Source organism: Trichomonas vaginalis, chromosome III (genome assembly GCF_026262505.1).
Source record: "Trichomonas vaginalis G3 chromosome III, whole genome shotgun sequence".
NCBI classification, from domain to species: Eukaryota; Parabasalia; order Trichomonadida; family Trichomonadidae; genus Trichomonas; species Trichomonas vaginalis.
This window is the reverse complement of record NC_067205.1, coordinates 2,886,805-2,909,455: the sequence shown is the minus strand read 5'-3', so window position 1 is coordinate 2,909,455 and position 22,651 is coordinate 2,886,805. Positions and strand designations below refer to the sequence as shown.

General features: G+C 35.1%; 12 protein-coding genes and 3 pseudogenes across 15 annotated transcripts, besides 2 other annotated features; 7 read left to right on the top strand and 8 right to left on the bottom strand.

Annotated features, from left to right (window-relative positions):
- Positions 1-2,806: 2,806 nt before the first annotated feature.
- Positions 2,807-20,664: a mobile genetic element.
- Positions 3,892-5,502, top strand: TVAGG3_0630470 (protein of unknown function, DUF4106 family; the record flags this gene model as incomplete). The annotated part of the gene is made up of 1 exon (XM_051240788.1): positions 3,892-5,502. One exon carries the CDS (start codon positions 3,892-3,894, stop codon positions 5,500-5,502), a length of 1,611 nt encoding a protein of 536 aa, XP_051087375.1.
- Positions 7,234-7,983, top strand: TVAGG3_0630460 (uncharacterized protein; the record flags this gene model as incomplete). Its single annotated transcript, XM_051240787.1, has 1 exon — positions 7,234-7,983. A coding segment is annotated over one exon (750 nt), but the record flags the coding sequence as incomplete, so codon positions are not given.
- Positions 8,038-8,469, top strand: TVAGG3_0630450 (Poxvirus D5 protein-like family; the record flags this gene model as incomplete). The annotated part of the gene is made up of 1 exon (XM_051240786.1): positions 8,038-8,469. The coding sequence occupies one exon, from the start codon at positions 8,038-8,040 to the stop codon at positions 8,467-8,469; it is 432 nt and encodes a 143-aa protein (XP_051087373.1).
- Positions 8,534-8,923, top strand: TVAGG3_0630440 (protein of unknown function, DUF4108 family; the record flags this gene model as incomplete). Its single annotated transcript, XM_051240785.1, has 1 exon — positions 8,534-8,923. The coding sequence occupies one exon, from the start codon at positions 8,534-8,536 to the stop codon at positions 8,921-8,923; it is 390 nt and encodes a 129-aa protein (XP_051087372.1).
- TVAGG3_0630430 lies at positions 8,947-9,390 on the bottom strand (annotated as a pseudogene). The gene has a single exon. A coding segment is annotated over exon 1 (444 nt).
- Positions 9,606-10,177, top strand: TVAGG3_0630420 (protein of unknown function, DUF4106 family; the record flags this gene model as incomplete). The annotated part of the gene is made up of 1 exon (XM_051240784.1): positions 9,606-10,177. A coding segment is annotated over one exon (572 nt), but the record flags the coding sequence as incomplete, so codon positions are not given.
- TVAGG3_0630410 lies at positions 10,314-11,172 on the bottom strand (annotated as a pseudogene). Its single transcript has one exon. A coding segment is annotated over exon 1 (859 nt).
- On the bottom strand, positions 11,517-12,455 carry TVAGG3_0630400 (organellar and viral DNA polymerase type B; the record flags this gene model as incomplete). Its single annotated transcript, XM_001298573.1, has 1 exon — positions 11,517-12,455. The coding sequence occupies one exon, from the start codon at positions 12,453-12,455 to the stop codon at positions 11,517-11,519; it is 939 nt and encodes a 312-aa protein (XP_001298574.1).
- Positions 13,010-13,180, bottom strand: TVAGG3_0630390 (uncharacterized protein; the record flags this gene model as incomplete). The annotated part of the gene is made up of 1 exon (XM_051240783.1): positions 13,010-13,180. One exon carries the CDS (start codon positions 13,178-13,180, stop codon positions 13,010-13,012), a length of 171 nt encoding a protein of 56 aa, XP_051087370.1.
- On the bottom strand, positions 13,226-13,354 carry TVAGG3_0630380 (uncharacterized protein; the record flags this gene model as incomplete). The annotated part of the gene is made up of 1 exon (XM_001298574.1): positions 13,226-13,354. One exon carries the CDS (start codon positions 13,352-13,354, stop codon positions 13,226-13,228), a length of 129 nt encoding a protein of 42 aa, XP_001298575.1.
- Positions 13,535-13,903, top strand: TVAGG3_0630370 (uncharacterized protein; the record flags this gene model as incomplete). Its single annotated transcript, XM_051240782.1, has 1 exon — positions 13,535-13,903. The coding sequence occupies one exon, from the start codon at positions 13,535-13,537 to the stop codon at positions 13,901-13,903; it is 369 nt and encodes a 122-aa protein (XP_051087369.1).
- Positions 14,018-14,668, bottom strand: TVAGG3_0630360 (uncharacterized protein; the record flags this gene model as incomplete). Its single annotated transcript, XM_051240781.1, has 1 exon — positions 14,018-14,668. One exon carries the CDS (start codon positions 14,666-14,668, stop codon positions 14,018-14,020), a length of 651 nt encoding a protein of 216 aa, XP_051087368.1.
- Positions 15,346-16,333, bottom strand: TVAGG3_0630350 (DNA/RNA polymerases family; the record flags this gene model as incomplete). The annotated part of the gene is made up of 1 exon (XM_051240780.1): positions 15,346-16,333. A coding segment is annotated over one exon (988 nt), but the record flags the coding sequence as incomplete, so codon positions are not given.
- TVAGG3_0630340 lies at positions 17,988-18,388 on the bottom strand (annotated as a pseudogene). The gene has a single exon. A coding segment is annotated over exon 1 (401 nt).
- Positions 20,665-21,114: 450 nt separating the features above from the next.
- Positions 21,115-21,591, top strand: TVAGG3_0630320 (uncharacterized protein; the record flags this gene model as incomplete). Its single annotated transcript, XM_051240779.1, has 1 exon — positions 21,115-21,591. A coding segment is annotated over one exon (477 nt), but the record flags the coding sequence as incomplete, so codon positions are not given.
- Positions 21,592-21,960: 369 nt separating this feature from the next.
- Positions 21,961-22,651: part of a mobile genetic element that runs on past the window's edge.

The following is a 22,651-nucleotide window of genomic DNA, read 5'->3' as shown; positions in this document are numbered from 1 at the left end:
TGTTTAGTATAAATGAAGTTTTTATTCGGAGGGCTTCCAGGCGCGTTGCACCCTCTAGCCCATAAAAAATTTCTGAGGACGAGCCAGCCGGTGACTTTTTTGTAGAGCACTCAAAATAGTATAACTTTGTCCGGACAAGCAAGGGTCTATCGTCGCTACAGGAAAAGTTACAGGCGTTCCAAGGAAGTATACTTTGAGAAGCCTTTTCCCCTTATAGAATGAGACAGGACGGTTATTTTACAAAACTGACAACACTTTGACCGAGTAGTTTTTTGTGCTGAACAAAAAGTGTCATACAAACATCTGTCAAAAACAGTTTTTACTTCACTTAAAATGCCACGTAAGCTACGTAAGAATATACGTAAGAGGAAGGGAGCATTGAAACATCCAATAGTAAAACTGACACCACAACAACAGTTGCAACAACAAATGATGAATGACCCCACTATGTTGCAACAAATGTCAAGCAACCCTATGCTTTTAAACCGAGTTATTGGTGCACAGAGTGGAGGTTTAAGAGCGGCACTTTTAGCGAAAATGGCAGGCTATGGTGGAGCTGCAGACGGAACAGCTTATAACCCTCAAAGTCAAATGAATTTGAGTTCACTCAAAAATCAAATAACAGATGTCAAAAAGTCAAACATAGACATACAGAAACAAATAAGTGAAACGAAAAGAAAACTAGAATATGACAGACAGACAAAGAAACTCAATGAGTTAAACGTAGAGAAAAAGAAGAAAGAAGAACAACTGAAAGAACTAAGTACAGAGGAATATGCGAAAAAGTGTCAGAAAAAGCAGCAGAAGTAGCAAAAATGGAACAAGATGTTATAAATTTGAAAAACCATACTACTCAATATAAAGTATGAAGATGAAGAAATAAAACAAAAGCCATGAAGACATATATGGATAGCGATGAGTATAAAAAAGAAGTTGAAGCAAATGTAAAGGCAGAAAACTTTTACAGTTGCAAAACCAAACGTACAGTATGAAAACTTAGCACAAGAAAGTAAAAATAACGACGCAGCCATGCAAAAGGCAATGAAAAGCGCAGAATATATAAAAGCTAATAATGACTGGTTAGATGCCCAAGCAACGCTAAAGCAGCCCAACTTATAGGGTCAATAAGGACAAAAATACAAGCGGATGAAGACAGTTCAAATGAAGCTTTAATGAATGCTGACTTTAAGAATGCCTTCGAAGCTCTTCATAGTAAGGTGAAACTAGTGAACGACTTCTCATCTGGAAAGAAACTGAAGTCTGAAGGTTTCGACAAAGAGTTAAGAGAAGTAGACAAAATATGACGAAAATAACAGATGCAGCAACGAGACAGGCAGTTCAAAGTGCCTATGACGCGTTAGAGCAACTGTTGTGGAAAGTCAAGAAAAAGAGTTACAACAGACCAAAACAGACCTAGTAAATGCTTTCTAAAAACGAAAAGTCAGATTGGACATTATGCTGAGATGGAACATATGTGCCAGCTGGTGGACTTATATACCACCAAACCCTCCAAGAGAAGCACCTGCACCAGGACTACCTAAAACATTACATCGTCACATGGACACAGACACAGGCATGCACCAAAACCAACACAACAACAACAGTTCAAAATCCAGCACCACAACAACAACCAAAACCAACAGTTTCAAAATCCAGCACAGCAACCAACAGTTCAAAATCCAGCACAGCAACCAACAGTTCAAAACCCTGCACAACAACAACAGTTCAAAATCCAGCACACAACAACAACCAAAACAACAGTTCAAATCCAGCACAGCAACAACAGTTCAAAATCCAGCACAGCAAACCAACAGTTCAAAACCCTGCACAGCAACCAACAGTTCAAAATCCAGCACCACAACCAAACCAGCACAACAACCATCCACAACCAGCACAGCAACCAACAGTTCAAAAACCCTGCAACAACAACACAACAGAGCAAGGACATAAAAGAAGTAGAAGAAAAGGAAACCAAGAATTCTTAAAATGCTTAAGGAAGATTATGGTTACCCAGATACTCTTGACTTTAGTGACAGATATAAAGAAGCTATAGAAAGTTCAAGGAAGGAAATACTGACCGAACCTATTTAGCTTTATGGTTTCAGCATCAAATCGGATATAATCTAAACCTGGAAAATACAAGCTCGCTAAGGGATATGATTTAATAGCATATCATCCAAATGACATGAATGAATTACTCGAGACATTTGATGTCAGAGCTAAATGATAATTCAACTCTCTTCATGAAACACGTAAAAATAGAGACGGAACGAAAGAAGAAAGGTTTATGAGTCCGGATGACTTAGATAGGGAACTTGTTAAAAACGGTCTCGAATATATGAAATGCCAGCAGATGAGGTACAAGAAACTCAACAGGAAGAAGTTCAGATACAACCAGACATGGAAGAAATAGTTCTGCAACAACAGCTAGAAGAGCCGAAGGAAACGAACAAGTCCCTCCTTGGAAACTAACTTCACAGAACTAGATGAAGAATTTGGAACAGCCGAAAATCTTGACCCTCAACAAGTGTATGCGGAGAATATGGAATCTTTCCAAGAGTCTAAGAAAAATTCGGCTGACATAGTAGAAGAATATCGAAAAATGTTCACCGACATACAAAAGACTCCACATCAGATGAAAATATTCAGCATAGAATGGAAAGTACTGAAAGAAAATGTACGCAAATACAATAATCCTTTTTACTTACGACCATATAACGTTCAATCTTTGGCTGAAACTCGGTGAAAATAAAAGGTTAAATTTCAACAAAAATATAGAAATGAAACATTGTTTAAAGTTCATTCAGAACCTAACCAATATGGAAACAAAACCTACTTTTGTTTCTGCAGACGATGGAACTACAATGAGATGGGGTCATAAAGCTAATCCGGATAGGTGGTTCATAAACTTACAACCTCAATTCCAAGTTGAAGTTGTAGACGCAATGGAAGTGAATGGTGAACCAGATATAACGGGTATTTTCAGCGCGGCTTTAATGCCATTGAAAGATATGAAAGATGCAGATATTTTGGACCAGTATGAAATGAACATGGCTGATGGAAATATAACACCTGACGTTCTAGAACATTTATCTCAAAGAACTACACAGAACCATAAAGATGGTATATTTGGTGAAGAGTTTAGAAAGAAAGTTAGGGAGAGAGAAGGAAGAGAACCTATTGTACATGACCTTGCAAACGAAAGTTTGCAAAATGTCATAAAAACTTACTTTGCAGACAATGAAATGAGAAGGGATGAATATTTAAGAAAACTCAAATGGACAGTACCAAATGAAATGTTAGTATTGAAAAACATGTTCCATGACAAAATAAAACCAACTACAGAAATAAATGACGCAAGACTGAAACGTTGGGTAAAAAGCTTTCCCATTCACAAAAGATATTATTGGTTACATGGAAAGAAAACCAGAATGGCTACAAAAACATATATTTGGAAACGAGCTTATTCCATATGGACAAGCTCTGTTTTGAAGAGCTTGAACCGGAAACTCAGGAAAGAGTCATGCAAACAATAAGCGAAGACTCAAATACAAACTATGACAAAATCTTCTAGGATATAGGTTACCTGAGATGGGCGACCAGAGCCCAAAGGCAAAAAGGACATGGGAAATTTACAACATACTAGGTGAACATGAGGCAAAAGATGCAACAACTTGAAGCAGAAGGCAAGTTACCAAAAGCGACACCAAAGAAGAAGAGAAGAGTAGAACAAAGTGAAAGTAGTGAAGAAGTAACTTCATCTAGTGAAAGTAGTGGCAATGAAGGAAAAAGAAGAGTTAAAAACTCAGTCAGGAAGAAAGTAAAGCTTGGTCCGAGTGGGTTCTATTATGATATATAAATCCAACTATTCTATATTTTTACCCATATGAAATGTACGCCGCTCAGAATATAACGCCAACAGTTTTGGATGCCATGAACGGAAATGTTTCCGAATGGTATAACGAATGCGACAATGCCATTAGAAGGTCAGAAATAGTTCCTGGAACTTACGAATATACAACTGCTGTTTCTTATGGAAATGTAGGTGAGTTTGGAGAAGGTTCTTCAACAACAGTAGATATTGCTTGCGACAGGTTTCATATTATTTCTATTGACAACTCATTCTTATACGTGGAACAAGACATTGAAATAAAACCTTCTGCCAAGTTGTCTGACAAGAAAGGTTGCAATGGAATTTTCTATGTCGGATACCAATATGCTCCAGAAGTTTTCATGGGATATAAGATATATTCTAACTCTGACTTAGTTCAAACAGTAACATGGGCAAACTATGAATGGTTCGCTTTGAGAAACTCAGTACAACCACAAGCTAGAGAACAAACAGACCAGTATGCAACTATTGAGAAAATAAGAAGACTTGACCCTAACGTTCCAGGAGTTTATGTTAACCTTTCTGGACAAACTGCAGCAGCAGTAACCAAAGTAAAACTGAAACTTAGAGTTCCTTTGTCATCTTTCCTCATCTTCAGGTTTTTAAGATACTTGCCAAACTGGGCAGGAAAAATTTCTATCGAACTTACTCCAAGCAAAAATAACTTAGTCATTGCACCAACACAAGACCCATTCACTATTACAGACGTAAAGGGAACAAATCAAACGTCATTCGCCGAATTTTGCAAAGGCAAGGTTGACTTAGACTTTGGTTTCTCAAACTTCAACAATGAAGTAAACTATTATTTCAATGCTGCTGGAGATGCTTGGGACCCAGTTAAGTTCACATGCGAAAAATTTGAATGCAAGAGAATAGAAAGCAGACTTGCAGTCTATATGTTGGACCCAGATATTTCAAATGCTTTAGCTGCCAAATATATTGCAGTTCCACTTATGTTCCCTATACACCAAATATCTGTCAAAGACTTTGCAGGTGAAGTTGGAAACCAAAATCCAGGAGCCGCAGGTGCAAGAACAGATATTGCTTTAACAACTGCAATGAAACATGCAGATACTATGTTTGTACTGTTCAGACGAACTATAAATGACTATTCTTGTTTCTACAACCCTGGTATTAAATATCATATAAACATAGATGGTAAATATTATCCAAGAGAAGAATATTCTACAGTTGAGGATATGAGGTCATACAACTTGACATTAGATGCTATGAACTTTAACAACAACTTCACAACAACTATTAACCCTGAAATGCAAAGTTCTATTATGCCATATGTGAAAGTATGGACTCATACAGAAGGTCAAAAAACTCAATATACAAATGGAGACCGTTCAAACTTTTGGCTTGGCATTCCATTTGCTGACTCAGAAGACTTTATGGGTGGTATTTCAACTGTTGGTACTGTACAAATACAATATACTGGTGACAGAGACGGTCCAGATGAATTGAGAGCAAAGAAGTTTACAAAACCAATAGCACTTTTCACGGAAGATGCTCTTTTGAAGATTCGTTCGATGAAACCTGCTGGGGCTCCTCAGATTGGCATAACGACAGCTTCCATCGAGCAGATTTTGGCAGCAGGTCAGTAAGTTGTTCTTGAACTGACTTCTCTCCGTCAAATATTGACAGTACGCCAGTTTTGACATAATATTGTATTATAAACTTTCCTTTAGTAATATCTGTAAGTTTTGAAGTTATATTTTTGTCTGCTTCAAGAACTTTCACCATTTCAGTTATACCAACTTTCTTTTGCTTTATGAAAATATTTAGGTTCAGCAAAGACTGCTATTCTATAACATTTTCCATTGTTTGTGTAAAGAACTATTCTGTCAATGTATTTGTATTGTTTGTGAGTATAAACTTTGTTCTGCTTCAATTCAATAAGATATCCGAATACGTCCATCTTTTTATTCTAAGTAAAATGTCATTTCCGAAAATAGAAGCGTAAGTGTTTCAAAAGGTTTAATGGCGGTGGCAGATGTGAAGTTAAATTCACCAACTCAAACAAACAGTCAAAGTGTTATTGTCAATGTCAAAGACAGAGATGTTGAAGTGGGGAAACCATACGAAGACGAAGATGGTATAACAATTGTTCCTGTAAAAGAACCAACATATCCTGAAGTTAGCAGAGACTTAAGTTCTGTTGCAGATATTCGAAACGACTACCAACAACTGAAAGACAAACTTCAAACTCAGGAGAAGATTTGTCAAGCTTAAGTATAATGTTAAACTTGGTCGAACACAACCCTGTAAAAGTGAACTCATATGTCATTGCACCTCATGAAGTTTTGAAAGAACTATTGAAACTTTTGACAGAGGCAGACGATATAAACATCAAAAGAAATAGAACCCGACATTAGTTGCTGTGGTGTTTCATATAATGCCATTGACAAGATATACGTTATGAAAGGAGGTGAAACGTTGAACTTAAAATATAGTTTCCCAGACGTTATAAAAATATTTGACGACCACAACATTTCATTAAAGTTTATTTGCTAAGTAAATGGCAGAAGACATAATGGTTTATACTATTACGACTAAAAACCCTGAGTCATATAATTCTATAACAACAAACTTACAAAGTCCTCAAGGACGATATTGTAAACTAACCTTAAACACAATGACGACTAAAGCCTGTTTTGCTCTTTTGACACCAGAAGACTTTATTGTTGTGAATGGTAAAAAATACTCCTTTGAAGATACTTACTCAGATATACCACCAACAGGTTTTGTTGACTTATTTAATACTTTAAGTACGGGTGTAACATGGCTTGCAACTAGAGCAGTTTCATTATGTTTGGATGTCCGACTGAGTTACTATAAACGATATGAGCTATAATACAAAACTTATTTCTGGTTTTTACTACCAACATTTCCTATAACAGGAAAAGGTGTCATACAAGGAATGTCTATTCCATTGACATTAAGCACACCAATCTTATATATGGTTTCAAACTTAGGTTCAAAGTGTTATTCGAATGTCGACAGAAAACTATTATGACCAAAAAGATACTTATGCGTATAAACAATACTTTCTCTGCTGGTTTGCCTATTGTTCATTCGAATGCAGAATTTTCAACCTTAGTGAACTCAAACACTTGGCAAGTATAACGTTGACATTAGTTGACGCAAACTTTGTTCCTGTAAAACTTTTATGTCCTATGTATTTGTCAATGACGGCAGAAAGTTTCGAATTGGAAGATGCAACTGGTGAAAGTATTGTATTACAAGAACAACTTCAACAACAAATAGCTCAAGAACAACAAATGCAACAACAAAGTCAAGAATAAAAAAATAATATTTTTTTTATTTTTATAAAAATGTACAGAATAGATGTTTCAGATTTTTATGACTTCCAAGCATTCAGAAATATGTGTCCATTTAGAGACTATAACAAAGCAGTCGAGAATTTGAAACGTTTAGTCATTTATGTTGACTCTGCCCCAGAATGTTATGTCATGAAAGAATGGGATATTGTCTTTAACAAACCAAGAGCAACAATAGTGTCTGAACAAGAATGTAGACAGAAACTTAAGAAAATAAAAGTTGTACAAGTTAGAATGAAGATGTTAGATGCTTGGGATATCTTATTGTCAAAGTTAGAAGATTTTTCAGTTCGAGGTATAAAGTTCTATACACCTTCTTCAAACTTCTATTCTATCTTCACTGGATATAAATATGAACAAGTAGAATGGAAAGAAAATATTATAGAAGCTTGGTTAGACCATGTCAAAGAAATTATATGCAATGGAAACGAAAGAGTCTATGAGTATATCTTATGTTGGTTTGCAAACATCTTACAACATCCAAGTGCTAAAAATGAAACTGCTCTCATTATAATTGGAAAACAAGGAACTGGTAAGAATACTTTCTTTACAGATATCTTATGCAAACTGTTAGAAGGTTATTCGAATCCGAATATGACAAACTTAGAAAACATCTGTGGCAAGTTTAACTCTTCAATTGAGAATATGAAACTTATAGTTTGCAATGAACTTCAAAGTATAGATACAACAAAAGTTTTAAACTCAGATGCTTTGAAGAGTCTTATAACAGATAAAGTTGGAGTTGTTGAAAGAAAGTATAAAGACTCAAGAGTTTGTGAAAATGTTGCAAACTTCATTATGGTTTCAAACAATGCTGTTCCGATGAAGTTAGAAAGTTCTGACAGAAGATATGTAGTTGTCAGAACGTCAGATTCTCATATGCAAGATACAGAATATTTTGACGACTTAGCAGAAACTTTGACATCTGACTTTTACAACCACTTGTTCTCATATTTCATGACATTAGATATTTCTAAATTCAATCCAAGACAAATTCCACATACCGAAGAGAGACAAACATTGTTAGAAGCAAACAAGAGTGTATATGAACTGTTCATAGATGAAACTGACTTTGTGTCATTAGATGAAAGGTCTTTATATGATGAATATAAACAATATTGTCAAGAATATGGTTATATGGCAGCTTCTAAACGTACATTCTTGGCAAATGTCAAAAGTCTTTTAGATGTTCAGAATGGTGTATATACAAAGAAAAATTTTTCTGAGTAAATTTTAAAAAAATATTTTTTATCCGATAGAAAAGATGGCAAAATTCATCTCAGTAAATAAGTACATGTCAGGACTTAAAGAAGAACTAGACCCATTCACATATTTGAATGTTTACTTCTACCATTTTGAAAAGTCTTCATTCAGCAAAGTTTGGAACATCGAACCAGTTAAGTTTGCTATTGTGACTAAAAATGGTGCGAAATTTGAAGACTTAGACATAGAAGGTTTGTTAACAGTCAAAGAAAGTTTTGACAGAAGGTTCTCAAACCTTAAAGAAGGCAAAGCATACAAACTTGTTATACCTTATGAACCAAAGAAGACAGACGACTATGAATATTATGAGTCTAAAGTTGTAGAAGTTCAAGGTAAATTGGGTAAAAAGATTTTAGAGTCTAAGCCAGTGTTTACTCCTAAAGAGGAAGAGAACATTGACATTGACCCAGAAATGTTCTAAAATAAAATTTTATTTTTACATGTCATATCTCCCCTTCTCTGGAACTGGTTCAGGTTCTTTCTTCTCTTCTTCTACTTTCTTTTCTTTCTTTTCTCTCTTCTTCTTTTCTGGTGGAGTTATGTCAAATTTGGCGCAACTATATCTATGTAAAAGTTCTTTGTCCTTTAATAGCTCATCTATTCTGTTTTCTATTTCATCTTCAGAACAGCGCATGTGTCTTCTTTGCATTCTAAGAACTTTTGTTGGACTTCATCTTTCCAATCGGCGTCATCTCTGTCAACAAGTCTGTCATTGACAAATTTTAAGACTGCTCTTTGTAATGTTTTATGGTTCTTGTCATATTCCCAGAAACAGAACTTTAGAACAAATTCACCTTTCTTGTTTACACTATGTAAGATTTTATGGTCGACAGATGTTTTGCTGTCGAAAAGCTTGTCTCGAATATAGATAGCGAAATCGCTAGACATTTTCTAAAAGATAAAAATTTTAATTTTTCTAAAAATATGTTAGAAAAAAGTTTGCTGACATTGACAAGAAATTTGAGAATGTTTTAAACAAGAACAAGAGGAAGTTAGAAAATGCTCAGATAAAGCCTATACATGACAAGTTCTTATTTGCTCAGAATGATATAACAGGTCTAATTGCACCACCTGGGTCTGGTAAGACTTTCACTTATCTTAAAATGGCTGCACAACAACAAGAACTAGATGAGAAGAACCCATTCTATGAGTTAGTAGTCATTTGTAGTACTTCTGGTCAATTTGACCAAACCGTCAATTCGTTCAAAGATATTATAAAGAAGTCTAAGTTAGTATGTATAAAGGATACTGAGTTGTTAGATTGGATAAAGAAGTACCAAAGAAGAGTTTTGAAGTATAATGCTATAAATGAGTATATAAATTCTAAGTTTAAAGACCCAAATGAGGAAATGCAGAGAATATTAGAGAAGAAACACTTCAGAAACAAACAGAAAGAGATAGAATACATTTCGAAGAAATTGCAATCTTACGATTGGAAGACTTACCCTCATAGATGTCTTCTTATCTTAGATGATTTCGCCTCTCATCCTTTGTTAAAGAATAGAGAACAAGATATGTGTCGAATTCTTAAGAAGCTCAGACACTTTAACATCTCAGTTGTCATTTGTGTACAGACAGCAAAGAGTTTAAGTAAGGATGTTAAAAGAATACTTACTGACATAATACTTTTCCCCGGATTGTCCGAAGACGATTTCATGGAACTTATGAAAGAGTCCATGGCAGGTAAGTTTGACAGACATGAACTATGGAGAAAGTACAAAGTCATACAAGACCCTCATACTTCTTTCAGAATTCATATCTACGCAAACAAAGTTCAAATTGTAAAAAGTCAATAAAAATAAAGAGTTCATTTACTCTGCTTGTTTGAAGTTGTCAGAATACTCTGTTATTTTTTCTTTCAGTAGCGTAAGTCTTCTTTGAAGTAAGTATTGTACAACCTTTCATATCATAGTGTGTTTGAGGTAACGTATCTTGAACTATTTGTTTCACATCTTCATTTGGGGTCATTGAAATCGGTAAGTTTTCGCGATAGAACCAATTTCTGTCAGATTTGTAAATCTTAGCAAGGTCGTAAAAGCTTTTGTTGTTTCTTCTGACTAAATGCAACATAACCATATCTTTATCTTCTTCATTTTCCATCTCTTCAGTATAAATCATATACTTATAACTCTTTTCCTTTCCTTTTGGTACCGAACGTGGTATTCTTTTCTGAATGCTTTTGTCTTTTGCTTCAATGACTTCATCTTTTGCATGAAGTTTCTTTTCCATCTCTTCACGTTCTTGTCTATGAATTTCGTCAAGAAGTCTGTAAATATACCAAGCATAACGAGGCGAAGCCCACATTGCAACAGCATTTACAAGAAGTCTATGTACATAATATCCTCTCAAACCGTTTGGCAATTTTTCACGATTTTCATAGAGTTTTGGCGACTGGGGTTTTTTACCTACTCGCTGTTCTTCACTGTTTTCAGAAAAAAGTATGTCTCGCTGTGCTTCGCTCAAAAGTTCTTGTGTGCTTTGGTTCCTAAACCAGTCTTTAGGAAGCTTAGTATCTGGTGCAAAACATGCTGTCAAAATACTTTGCATTTGGTACATATCGTCTTTGACCGAACGAATGAGACGGAGTTGTTTGTTAAACTGTATGTACTCGTATTCTTCATTTATAGCTTCATGGACTATAACTGTTGTTGTGTTCTCTGATGTTGTCATTACTGTCTTTACATACAAAATAAAAAAATAAATAAAAATAAAACTAACTTTATTTTTTCTATCTTAAGGAAATTCATGATTTTTGTGCTGAATTCAGCAAAAATAATGTTTAGGGTAGATGGTTAGATCTAACCCGATATCTACCCTCTTTTCTACCCCAGTTATTTTATAAACGTTTCACATGGTAAACGTTATTTTTTAAATTTTGTGAAAACTCAACGGTTTGACACATGCCCTAAAAATTATTTTACTCAGAATTTTGTTGCTGAATTCAATAAAAATATATTTTAGGGTAGATGGTTAGATCTAACCCGATATCTACCCTCATTTCTACCCCAGTTATTTTATAAACGTTTCACATGGTAAACGTTATGAATTCGTGAGACTCTAAACAGTTTTGTAGCTTCTATTTCTTCTTTTAGTACATCGAATGTTTTAACGATACCGAAAGTTTCTTTATACTTCTTCTTGACATCAGATAGAAGGAAATCGTCAGCAGTTGGATAGTTTTTGTTCAGAAATTCTAACATGTCCATTTTATCTTCTACCGGCTTCTCTGCTTCTTTCTTTAAATCTGCATAGTCGTTTCTCATTCTTTCTATCTCTTTGACGGAGTAGTTATATTTCCTAATTGCTGCTTTACATTTAAAACATTGCGGGTTCATTTTTGCGTTATATTCTGAAACCTTACCTGCTAAAACAACCAAGGCGTCAATGGTTTTCTTTAAATCTGAAGCAGTTGGTTTTATCTGTTCATTCCATACCTTACCTCTTCTATCTTTATCTCTTATCTGCCATACACATTTTGCAGCTAATGAAACAAAGTTGTCGTATGTCTTAAACTCCCCAAATTTATATATGTCAGAGATGTTCTTATATAACATGTCGCAATCTTTGTCCATAACTTTATGGTTGCAATGAAAACCAAGGAATTCATAATTTACCTTTCGTATGAACTTCTTTATTTCTACTGAGTCAGTTGCTTTGACTTCAATTTCATCGAATTCAGGAATAGTGAGCTTTTGCTGCTGAATTTCAGGCAATTTGGGTAAATGGTCGATGAGGTCCTCCATTTCATAAAGATACTGTTCATTTGTTTCATCCTGTGCGGTACAGTCTAAATTACTTGTTAAAAGTTTCTGCTTTATTCTTTGTATTTCTGTTTCGAAAGTAAATGAAGAAGGAATGAAGCTTTTCATTTCTACTAACATAGATGTTGGATTCATGACTAACGAGTTTGGTGCTGTTGTTTGAATTGTTGTTGTGCCGATTGTTGAAATCATATCTTACATACAAAATAAAAAAAAATAAATAAAAATAAAACTAACTTTATTTTTTCTATCTTAAGGAAATTCATGAAAATTCAAGAGGGTAGAAATCGGGTTAGAAATCGGGTTAGATCTAACCATCTACCCTAAACATTATTTTTGCTGAATTCAGCAACAAAATGAACGAGGTCAGGATGTATGTAAATACCTTTGAATTCATTTATAACGCCCTTAGTAAGCTCATAAAATACTTGTTTTGAGGTCGAGCCACTTTTGGCTCCACCGTATTCTTTCAACCAAAACTCAAGAATTTCCTGCATGAATTTTGTATAAAAAGCAACAGTCCGAATTCCGGCGGTTGCTATATTCTTCACAAAATGCCTTATAATACTCTTCCCAGGACTTATTTTCCAACAACTTTCTAAAGTCTTTCCTAAACTGACTGACTGACTGACTGACTGACGGCACAAAGTGGCTTAACGAAAACATTAATATATAAAATTCATGAAAATTCAAGAGGGTGAAAAAACAGGTGAAAAAAGAGGTGAAATCTCACCTCTTCACCTAAATTATATTTTTTGGTCCGGGAACAACTTTCTCTCAATTGGAGCTGTAGCATACTCTTTGCGTAAGCGGTTCAGACCTTCTTCGAAGTCTTGGTCTCTCTTCGATTGAGATTGGAATTGGAATTGCTGGGGTGGAGCTTGCTGGAACAACCAAGGGTTGGGGCAGTAAGGCATAGGCTGAGGAGGGTAGTTCGGGAAGCCTTGTGGTGGGTAGTAACCTTAAGGTGGAAATTGGTAGTAATTCGGAGGTACTTGCTGGAACTGAGGTTGCTGAGGAGACTGTTGTGGTTCTGCAGCTTTCGGTTCTTCTGGCTTTGGAAGGCATTCAGGAAGAGGAACGTCAGTCATCCGTTTGTGTCCTGTCGGAAGGAAAAACTTTTCCTGTCGGAAGGAAAATTTTTTCGAAAGTTCGACCAAAAAGTTCTCAATTTTCGAAAATTTGAATGGTTTACGGACGGACAACTGGAAGAGTTCTTCCTGTCGGAAGGAAAAATTTTTCCCTTTGTCCGGAAAATTTTTTCCTGTCGGATGGAAGAACTTGGAATGCAAGAAAGACTTGACGAGGCAATTTACCTCATTGAACTTAACGAGCTTGTTAAAGACTTCCTCAGGCAGAATGTAAAAGACAAGCTTGTTAACGGTTGGATAACGGGAAGGTCTACACTTCAGCTCGAGACTTCGACTGGAATTCAAATACCAGACGGGACAGCCTACGATGGCATAAAGGACGCCAAAAGAGAAGCTCTTGTTAAGTTCCTAAACAAACGTCCTTGGATAAAAATACCAAACAAGGAGAACCCCCTACCCCATATGAAATTGGCAATTCAGTCTCTCCTTCACTTCTCGGGTCAACCATTCTTTATAACTACAGAAGGCGACATTCAGCCAGTTCAGTAAACATCTCATTTTAACTCACTTTTTTAATGTTTTTTGTGAAAGTGTCAAAAATAAATTATTTTCATGAGTTTTCTACGATGTTAGAAAAAATGTTATTTTCTAATATCTTCACATTCAATACTTTTTCAGCACCTTTCCGTAGTTATATATGAAAGACAATTCGAGATAAAAGTCATAGTACAATGGAATAATATGTTGCACACCATTTGTTGTGAACCAAACTTGAAAGTCAGAGAAACTGTTACTAGGTGGTTCGTAGAATTTAGAAGCAAAGTCATAAAGGTCCTTACCAATACATAGAAAACAATTGTTGCTTGAACTGAAACTTGCATGACACATAACATTTTGAGGGTCAAACACGTTTCTATAAACCATCAAATCTGCTGGTGGAAGTATAAATTGAAATGGACCATCTGGTGGTAATGGTTCGTTCTGGTTTAGTAACCGAAGAAATTGTGCCCAAGAACGTTTGTCTACTTCCCAAAATAAAAACTCTGTATCTCTTGGAGGGTTAATTTCAATCTTTTGAAATGAAACGGTGGAGTTCATCTTGTCATATTCTAGTTTCAGATAGTATGTTCCATTTAGTAAAGAGTCGTATTTTTTTTGAAATTCCCAATAATATTTGTTCATTTGAGTTTGAAAGTCATCTAGAGTTTTCTCAAGACTTTCGTCTGAACGAACTGTAAAGATTCTTATTTCGTCAAATTTGTCTATTAGACCATCAGAACCTTCATACTGCCCATGAAAATATACTGCGAACATAAATGCGTTAGTTCTATTTGAAAACAAAACTCTTCTAAATCCTATTGCCTTTGCATCTGAAGGACTTTGAAGCCAACGAATTGGATAGTCAAACCTGTATGCTCGGGATGAAATTTCTTCATCTGAAATAGTCCTACCAGCATTTGTAAAGATATAGTCTAACGGTTTTGTATCTGCTACTTTTGTTCTTTGTTTTTCAACCTGAAGCATTTAATATATGTAAAAATATATTGTTTTAAAATGGTATGCCATTTCATATTTCTCATCTAACAAACAAGTTTCCCAACGGTCTTCTCCAACAAACTCAGCGTACATTTCAAATAAAATAAAAAAAATGTCACTTTTTTAAAAATAAATTTTTTATTTCATGCAATGTTTTATTTCTGTGCCGTCTTCAAGTATGCCCCAATATTTCCTTTTCGATATTACATGAACTTCGGAAAATACCTTATCTAGCTTAAAACAGCCCATCTTTTCACCGACCATTCCCATTTCAATGAGTTTGTTGTATCCTTCTTCGTTCGTCATGAGTGCGTCAATGTTCTCATAGTAAACCTTCACTTTGGATTTGACTTCGGAGAAGAATTTGTTGTAGTTGTCAAGGACTGCCTTTGCGAACTGAGGGTAAGACCAATGTTCGACAATAGGTTTTAATGTGGTTACTAAGCCACTTTGACCTTGAGTGAATTCGTACTTCAAAACAAAAGGAGAAAACCTTTCAACAAAGTTGTCGACCTTCTCATAATGTTTACTCTTCATCTCTTGAGGTTTCTTAATGGAATATCCCCATGTCGAATTCATAAGCAATTTGAGTGTCATTGCAAGTTTGGGGTTTGAAGCTTTCCTAATATCATACAGTTGTTGTATGACTTTTCCAACTGTATAGTTCCTTCCCGGGAACTCACCATCTTCGTTTGGAATTCCAGTCGGAATATATTGGACAAACCTCATGTATGCAGCGTTAAGGTCGACATAGTATATCTTTTCATCTGAGTCGAACTTGTCGCAACCAATTGGTCCAGTTTGTGGAAATTCAAGTGAGTCTCTTATCTTCTGAGAAACTTCTCCTGTTATCTCATAAACATCGTCGAAGCAACCTGTTTCATATAAAACCTTCTGACCTAACTCAGATGCTCTCCAATACAATTTGACGTCAATTGGATGTCTCAATGGAAGTTTGTTTATAGCAGCTTGAAGTTCTTGCAACCTCATTGGAAGTTCTTCTGGTTCAGGTTGGTATCCGAACATACCAACCCCTTGTGGAACTGTGTACTTCTTTTGTACTAGAACTTTGTCTGGAACAACTTTTGGTCTTGCTAACAATGAAAAGTTTGTTTCGTCTTTTGGTACAAAAGTTTCTGTCAGCTTGTCATCTGGAATTGGTTCCAACAAACCTTTCTCGAAAAGAATGTTTACAACTCTGACAATGTTGCACTTACTTTTACCAAAGAATGGGTTTGTAAGACTTTCGTTCAACATGAAGTGGTTGTGGACAATTACAATCTTCAACCATGGTAAGTCTTTGTCAACAACATAGTCGTCATGTGAAGAACCTTTAGCTGTAGGTATGTTGACTCGGATATTGACATTTGCCAACGGTGCAATTTTTGCCAATTGACCTCTGAGAATGTACCTTGTCTTCACACATGACTCAAGATACTTCATCTTCTCATCTGTAACAAGACCAGAGTTCCTGAGACATGTAAGAATGCAAGGTTCGTTGACAATTGTTTCAATTGAATTGTAAATTCCATACCTTGTCAAGTCAATGTCAGACTTATTTATGAACGGGAAGTATCCAGCATGTTGTCTGACTGCTTGAGGGTTAGGTTGGTACCATTCGAACTTGACACTTGCAATTCCTTCAATTGCATTCAAAATGTCTGAGTCGGAGTCAACCATTTGTTCTCTCTTTGTAGTCTTGAAAGCGTCAAGAAGTTTTGCGGCTGTTTGTTCATTGCCATGTGCATAGTAAATGTGACCATCCAAATCTGTTATGGTCAATCTGAGATTGTGTCCTTTCTTATTTCCGTCTTGTATGGCAGCAAGTACTCCCATGAAGCCTTCTTTGTTCTTTCCTTCGTCAAAGTTTACTGTAAAGGTTCGACCAGATGTAATTTGACTTCTAACTTCACGATACTTTTCATATGCATATCTTGTTCTTTCCATGGGAACATGTGCGTCTTCACCTTTTCCTTTTTTCCTTCTCAAAGGATGCAATTGTTCGTCATGTTTCCAGTAGAATCTGGCAAAGCCGTCGTGTCCTTCAACTTGAGGTTCACTAACATCGAAAGGCATGTCCATAAGACGTTCTTCTTCTAACCTCTCTAGTCTGTTTGGATAATTGGCACGTGCTGTTTCCAAATCCATTTCGTAGCGAAGACCAGACAATTTGTCATAGACTTTTATGGGTCTTCCCTTCCTATATTTAAAATTCTTCGAAACTCTCCAACCATATCTTTGTAACTCTGCTTTTATTCTAGCAGACTTTCTATCCATTCTATATGGGGCATTTTTATAAAAATAAAAAAATATTTTTTTCTTTACTTTACATAACCGCCTGCTGCCATAAGTCTTTGACGCCAACCCATACCAGCTAATGAAGGTTGACTTGGTTTAGTTTGGAAACTAAACTTTGGTTTTGGTTTATCTTCAGTTTTTGGTTTTTCTTCTTCTATCGGTTTTTCGTCACTTTTCGGTTCTCTGACTTTACTTCACTTGCAGGAACAGTTGTGTCGTCAACATCTTCATAAATATCATATGCCATTTGTTTTTGTTTTCCTTTCAACTTTTTGTGTTTGTTGTAAAGTTTAGAATATTTCGACTCTAAGTCAATGAGATGTTCTATAATGAACTGTTGGTCAGTGAAGTAAACTTTTCCATCTGTTGTCTCGAAAGCTCCTTCAGACTTCAATATTTTATTTGTGAGAGTCTGTTTCTTTTTTGAGATACTTAGCCGTTCCATTTCTATGAAAAGTGACTTTGTAGTTAGGGTTTGTATTTCCAGACCTGGCACTTTCTATTATTGAATTTTTCTCTTCATCTGTAAGTTCTTTGACAGGTTTTGACAATGGTTCTGAACTTTTTGTTTGTGGTGTCAAATCTACCGTTTCAACTTCTTCGGTCATTTCATCTCAGTAAAAAATTTTAGTTTGGTTTGTTTTCAACTGGTTGTTTAGGTTTTTTAAGTCAGTCTAAAACTTCCTGAGGTATAGGAAGAACTTCACAAACACGTGTTGTAAATGCTGGAAGCCGACAAATCCATCTTGAACTCATTTGTCTCAATGCTGCATTGTTCATTTCATCTCAATAAAAAACTTTACATTCCCCACGTTTGAGGCGGTTGAGGTTGGTTATTGTTTACCCACTGTTGTGCATGGTTATATCCTCTGTTAAAGAATCTTTCACCTTGGTCCATATAGTGTCCTGCTTGGTTATAGTAGTCATTTGCTTTGTTATAATAGTTTCCTGCTTGTCTTCCTACATTGTCCATCCATCCTTGAACTTTTCCTCTTGTTTCAGGATTTGGAATAAGATTTGTTGCATCTCGTGCTACATCCCAACCTTTCTGTACAGTTTGTATAATAGGTTGTGCTTTCTCTTTAAGTATACCTAATGTACTCAAAATCTTCCTTCCAACTCCAAATACACCTCTGGCTATTGTTCCCACTGCGGGCAAAAATCTGGATGCAACTCCTGCTAATGCGCCAAATAAACCATTTCTTATAGGGTAAAAAATGACGAATCCGAACAAGGACCCCTATGTTTCTAAAGCGACAAAGAAAGCACTCATGTAAAAATCTTTAGTTCAACACCAAATGCTTGGTTTATGGATATCTTGGAAAACATTCCGAGAGTTAGAACAGATGGACCTCCATACTGGTTAATATTTGTTGGTCAAAACACAAGATACTGTGAAGCCATACCATTATGGTCCAAAAATATTTTAGATGTGAAAACTGCTTTGACAATATTCGTTGACAAATACCATCCAACAAAACTAACATCTGACTGTGAAAGTTCTTTCAAATCAGATGATATTAAAAACTATCTGCGTTCAAAAAATGTAAACCAATATTTCATTGTCGACCAAAACCATTCTGCTCTTGGTGTCATTGACGGATGTATAAAAATGTTAAGAGACTTAAACCAACCACAAGGTGGTGAAGCAAATGAAATGTCATATGACGACAAATATAGACACTTCTCCATGGCAAAGATGAGACAAGTTTTAAATATTTACAATAGCCGTAAACAAAAAGGTTTGGGAAACCACTCCCCGAAGAAATGAAAAACAACCCTGACTTAGAGAAAGACTATATATTTAATAATTTAGTCAAAAGAGACAAACAAGAAAGAATGCCGGGCTTCAAACTTCAGAAAGGTGACAAAGTAAAAATAGAAATACCTAAACGCGACCCATATGAAAATACTATTGACTATGACAACAATGGGAACCCGACAGGTACTCACATTCGTGTTCGTAAAAATAGAAGAAAGTATACAAGAGAATATTATGAAGTTTTAGGCAAACATGGCAAAATGTACACACTGCAAGCAGAAGATAAAACTACTATTGTCAGACCTCGTTTCAAACTTGTCAAAGTTCAAGGTGGTATACTTTCAAAGACAGTTCCTAACAAATATAAGACAACTCCTGACGAATATGCTAAAGAAGTTGAAAATGACGACTAAGCAATTCTATACCATGCGTAAACTGTCATGTAAGGTGGCATGTATTCTTTACTTTGTCCCGTTGTTTGTGTATATCCTGAAACGAAATGTGTATGGTTTCCTTCTCCCTGAGTGTCACTCCAGTAACAATTTATAGCAAACTTAACGTCGTCTTTAACATCATATCCTTTACCTTTTGTCATTCCTGACCAATCCCAATATCTATGCTTATGCCAACCTGCTTGAGATGTACTTAAATCTATGTAATGACTGTGTGCAGGTAAATTTTCACCTGAAATCGTTTTACTTCCACCTGTTTCCTTTGAAGAGTTTGCACAATACAAAAACCTGTCGACTATTTGTTCCCATGCACCAACACCAAACATTACTTGAGGACCTCTTGCATCCATAGATGTATAAATAGAACCTACTGGGTTCATTAAATCAAACATATGAGATATTATAGGATTGTCTCTTTTGAACTTAAAATATAGTGCAACTATTTCAGGTTTCTTCTGGTTTGTGTCAGAATATTTTTTATAATATAATCTTATGTTTTCAGGGTAGGTAAAATCTTGACTATAATATTTATTTCTGTCATCTGTATAATAATATACTATTCTCGTTTTTTCTATTGCATTATATCTTTTATATCTATAATAATCTAAATATAATGTTAGCTTTTGTTCATCTACATGTGGTGTTCTGTCGTCATCTCCATAGTCATAATAATGTGGTGCTGGAGCTGGGTCAGGCAATGTCATATCTGCCATTTCATAAACTCTTAAATATTTCTTTTGTTCGTCTCCATATAAGTTTAAGTAGCAGTTGTTGTCTAATGGAACTTTAACTTGTGTACCATCATTCTTTTTATAGCTTACATACATTTCATTGTTATTTTTCGGAATGAGTTTATTCCGTGTACCATTTTTTAAGGACTGTACCAACTGCCATCTAAAATATTTATTTTCTTCATTGACAGAAAAGTCACCAACAATAGTTTCAATATTTTTTGTTCCTATCAAACTTTGGTATATTTCATTGACATATGTTTTATCTGCTTTATTTTCAAGGCTAACGTTTAAGTCTGTTATTTCAGAAGATGTATGTGTATGTCCAACGTCACTTTTCCTGTTTAAGGTTTCTTGTAAGTTTGTAATATTTGCAATGGTATGTGTATGTCCAACGGCACTTTTCCTGTTTAAGGTTTCTTGTAAGTTTGTAATATCAGATATAGAATGTGTATGAGTCTTATCTGCTTTTGTCTCTAATGTTTCCTTAAGACTTGGTATTTGGTTAATATAATGTATATGAGTCTTTTTAGAATATTCGTTTTCAGCTCTTGTCACTTCACTTGACATTTTATTGTCAACATATGTTTTGTCTGCTAGTTCAGGATGAGTATGTTCTTTTGTTGCATAAGCATTGTTAGCTCTTTCTTCTTCTTTTGCTATTGCATCGTCTACATATTCTTTGTCAGCTTTGTTGTCAACATCTGCTTTCAAAAGAAGTTCATTTATAGGTTTCTCGTTTAAAGTTCCTTTTGTTGGATTTATACAGACAGTATTGTTCTTATTGTCTTGAAATAGAAACTCATCTGTCATTGGGTTTATTGTCAGTTTTAAGTCACCCCCTTTCAATGACTCAGATATCTTAGAATAGTTTGAAAAGTTTGTTGTGTTCTTATTTAGAGCTTGCATAATGAGTTGTCGGTTGTGTTGTATTTCTCTCATAGACGCTGTTTCATTTGACATTTTTATTATAGATAAAATATGCTTCCAATAGAAAAAGAAAATTCTAGAGTTGCTACAACTAAACCATTAGATGAACTTTTTACTAATGTCGGTCAAAAGTTTGAGACAGATACCGTAAAGCATGAAGGCTATCGTTTTAACTACCCATTAAGATGGTTAAGAGACCCATCCGTCACAAAAGCTATTGGCTTTCGTAGAATGAAGTTCATTTCAGAAGCCATACATGGTTTTCCATTTACGGTCGGTTTTGAAGTTCGATACTATAACAAAGAAAAACGTATGTATGAGAAATTTGAACAGGGAAAACTTTTACAAGTTAGTTTGCTTATAAACTTAGAAACAACTCTTCAAGCTTTTCAAGAAAAAATAAACGATATCTATATTGAATATGCAAACCAGTATAACATTGACGAAGGAGAATACCATCTCGATATTATTTATGACAGGAAAAATGCAACTGTTAAAATCAATAAAATAGAAGACCTTAGAGAAAACGTTTATATTTCTACAAAATATAACAACTTGGCATGGTATAGATTTATGAGGATGTTAAATCAGCCTGCAGCATATCCAGTACACCCGGACTATTATGAAGTCGAAAACCCTAATGGAACATATGAAAATATTTTCGACCCAGATGCTATTATTGTTCATGCTTCATTTTCTGGCGCCCAAAACTCTTTCTTATGTCTGATGAATGATTTTTACGAAAAACCTACAAAGTTATATGAACCGCCGAGTGGAAGTATTTCAGACTTTCAAGTATGGTTTACTACAGATGGAAGAAAAAGAATAATTCCATTATACCATGCGTTTTACTTAGAACTTAGTTTCATATACAACTACAGTTAGTATGGGTTAGTTGGATACTGTGCCACTGCGCACCTACTTACCCATTATATGTGAATTTGACACTTTACGAAACCGTTAACGTATATTTTACAACACAAACACAAACACTAACTTAACCTTAAATATTTACAAAGCCACCAACCACTTCACCTCACTAATGTAAAAAATAAACGTTCTCACCTACAAAAGTATTGCAACTCCTCCCATTGCTGTGCTTCACATAACAGCTCATAATCTTCTGACTCACTTTCTTCTTCATATAGGTCAAAGTCACTGTCAAAATAAATGTTAGTAAGTTTTGACAAAGCTAATGAAACAAGCTTACCGTTTGTATCTATTGCTTTTATATATCTCCCATTATGTTTGTTGTCATAAACGCTCAAACTAACTTTACCCTTTCTCCCTCGTATCTGATAGAATGTATTTTCACGAGGAACGAAGAACAAATTCTTGAACTCATGACCGTTGTAGTTTGTTATCTCAATAGTTTTCGTCATTTATATAAAAATAAAATAAAAATAAAATAAAAAATAAACTTAAAAATTAATGATATCACCACTCCCACACGTATGAAAACATAGCACAAAAATATATTTAGGTGAAGTGGTGAGATCTCACCGCTTTTTTCACCTGTTTTTTTCACCCTGTTGAATTCATTGCTTTATAACTCTCTTCCTTGGTTTCTTTTTAGTTGCTTTCTTCA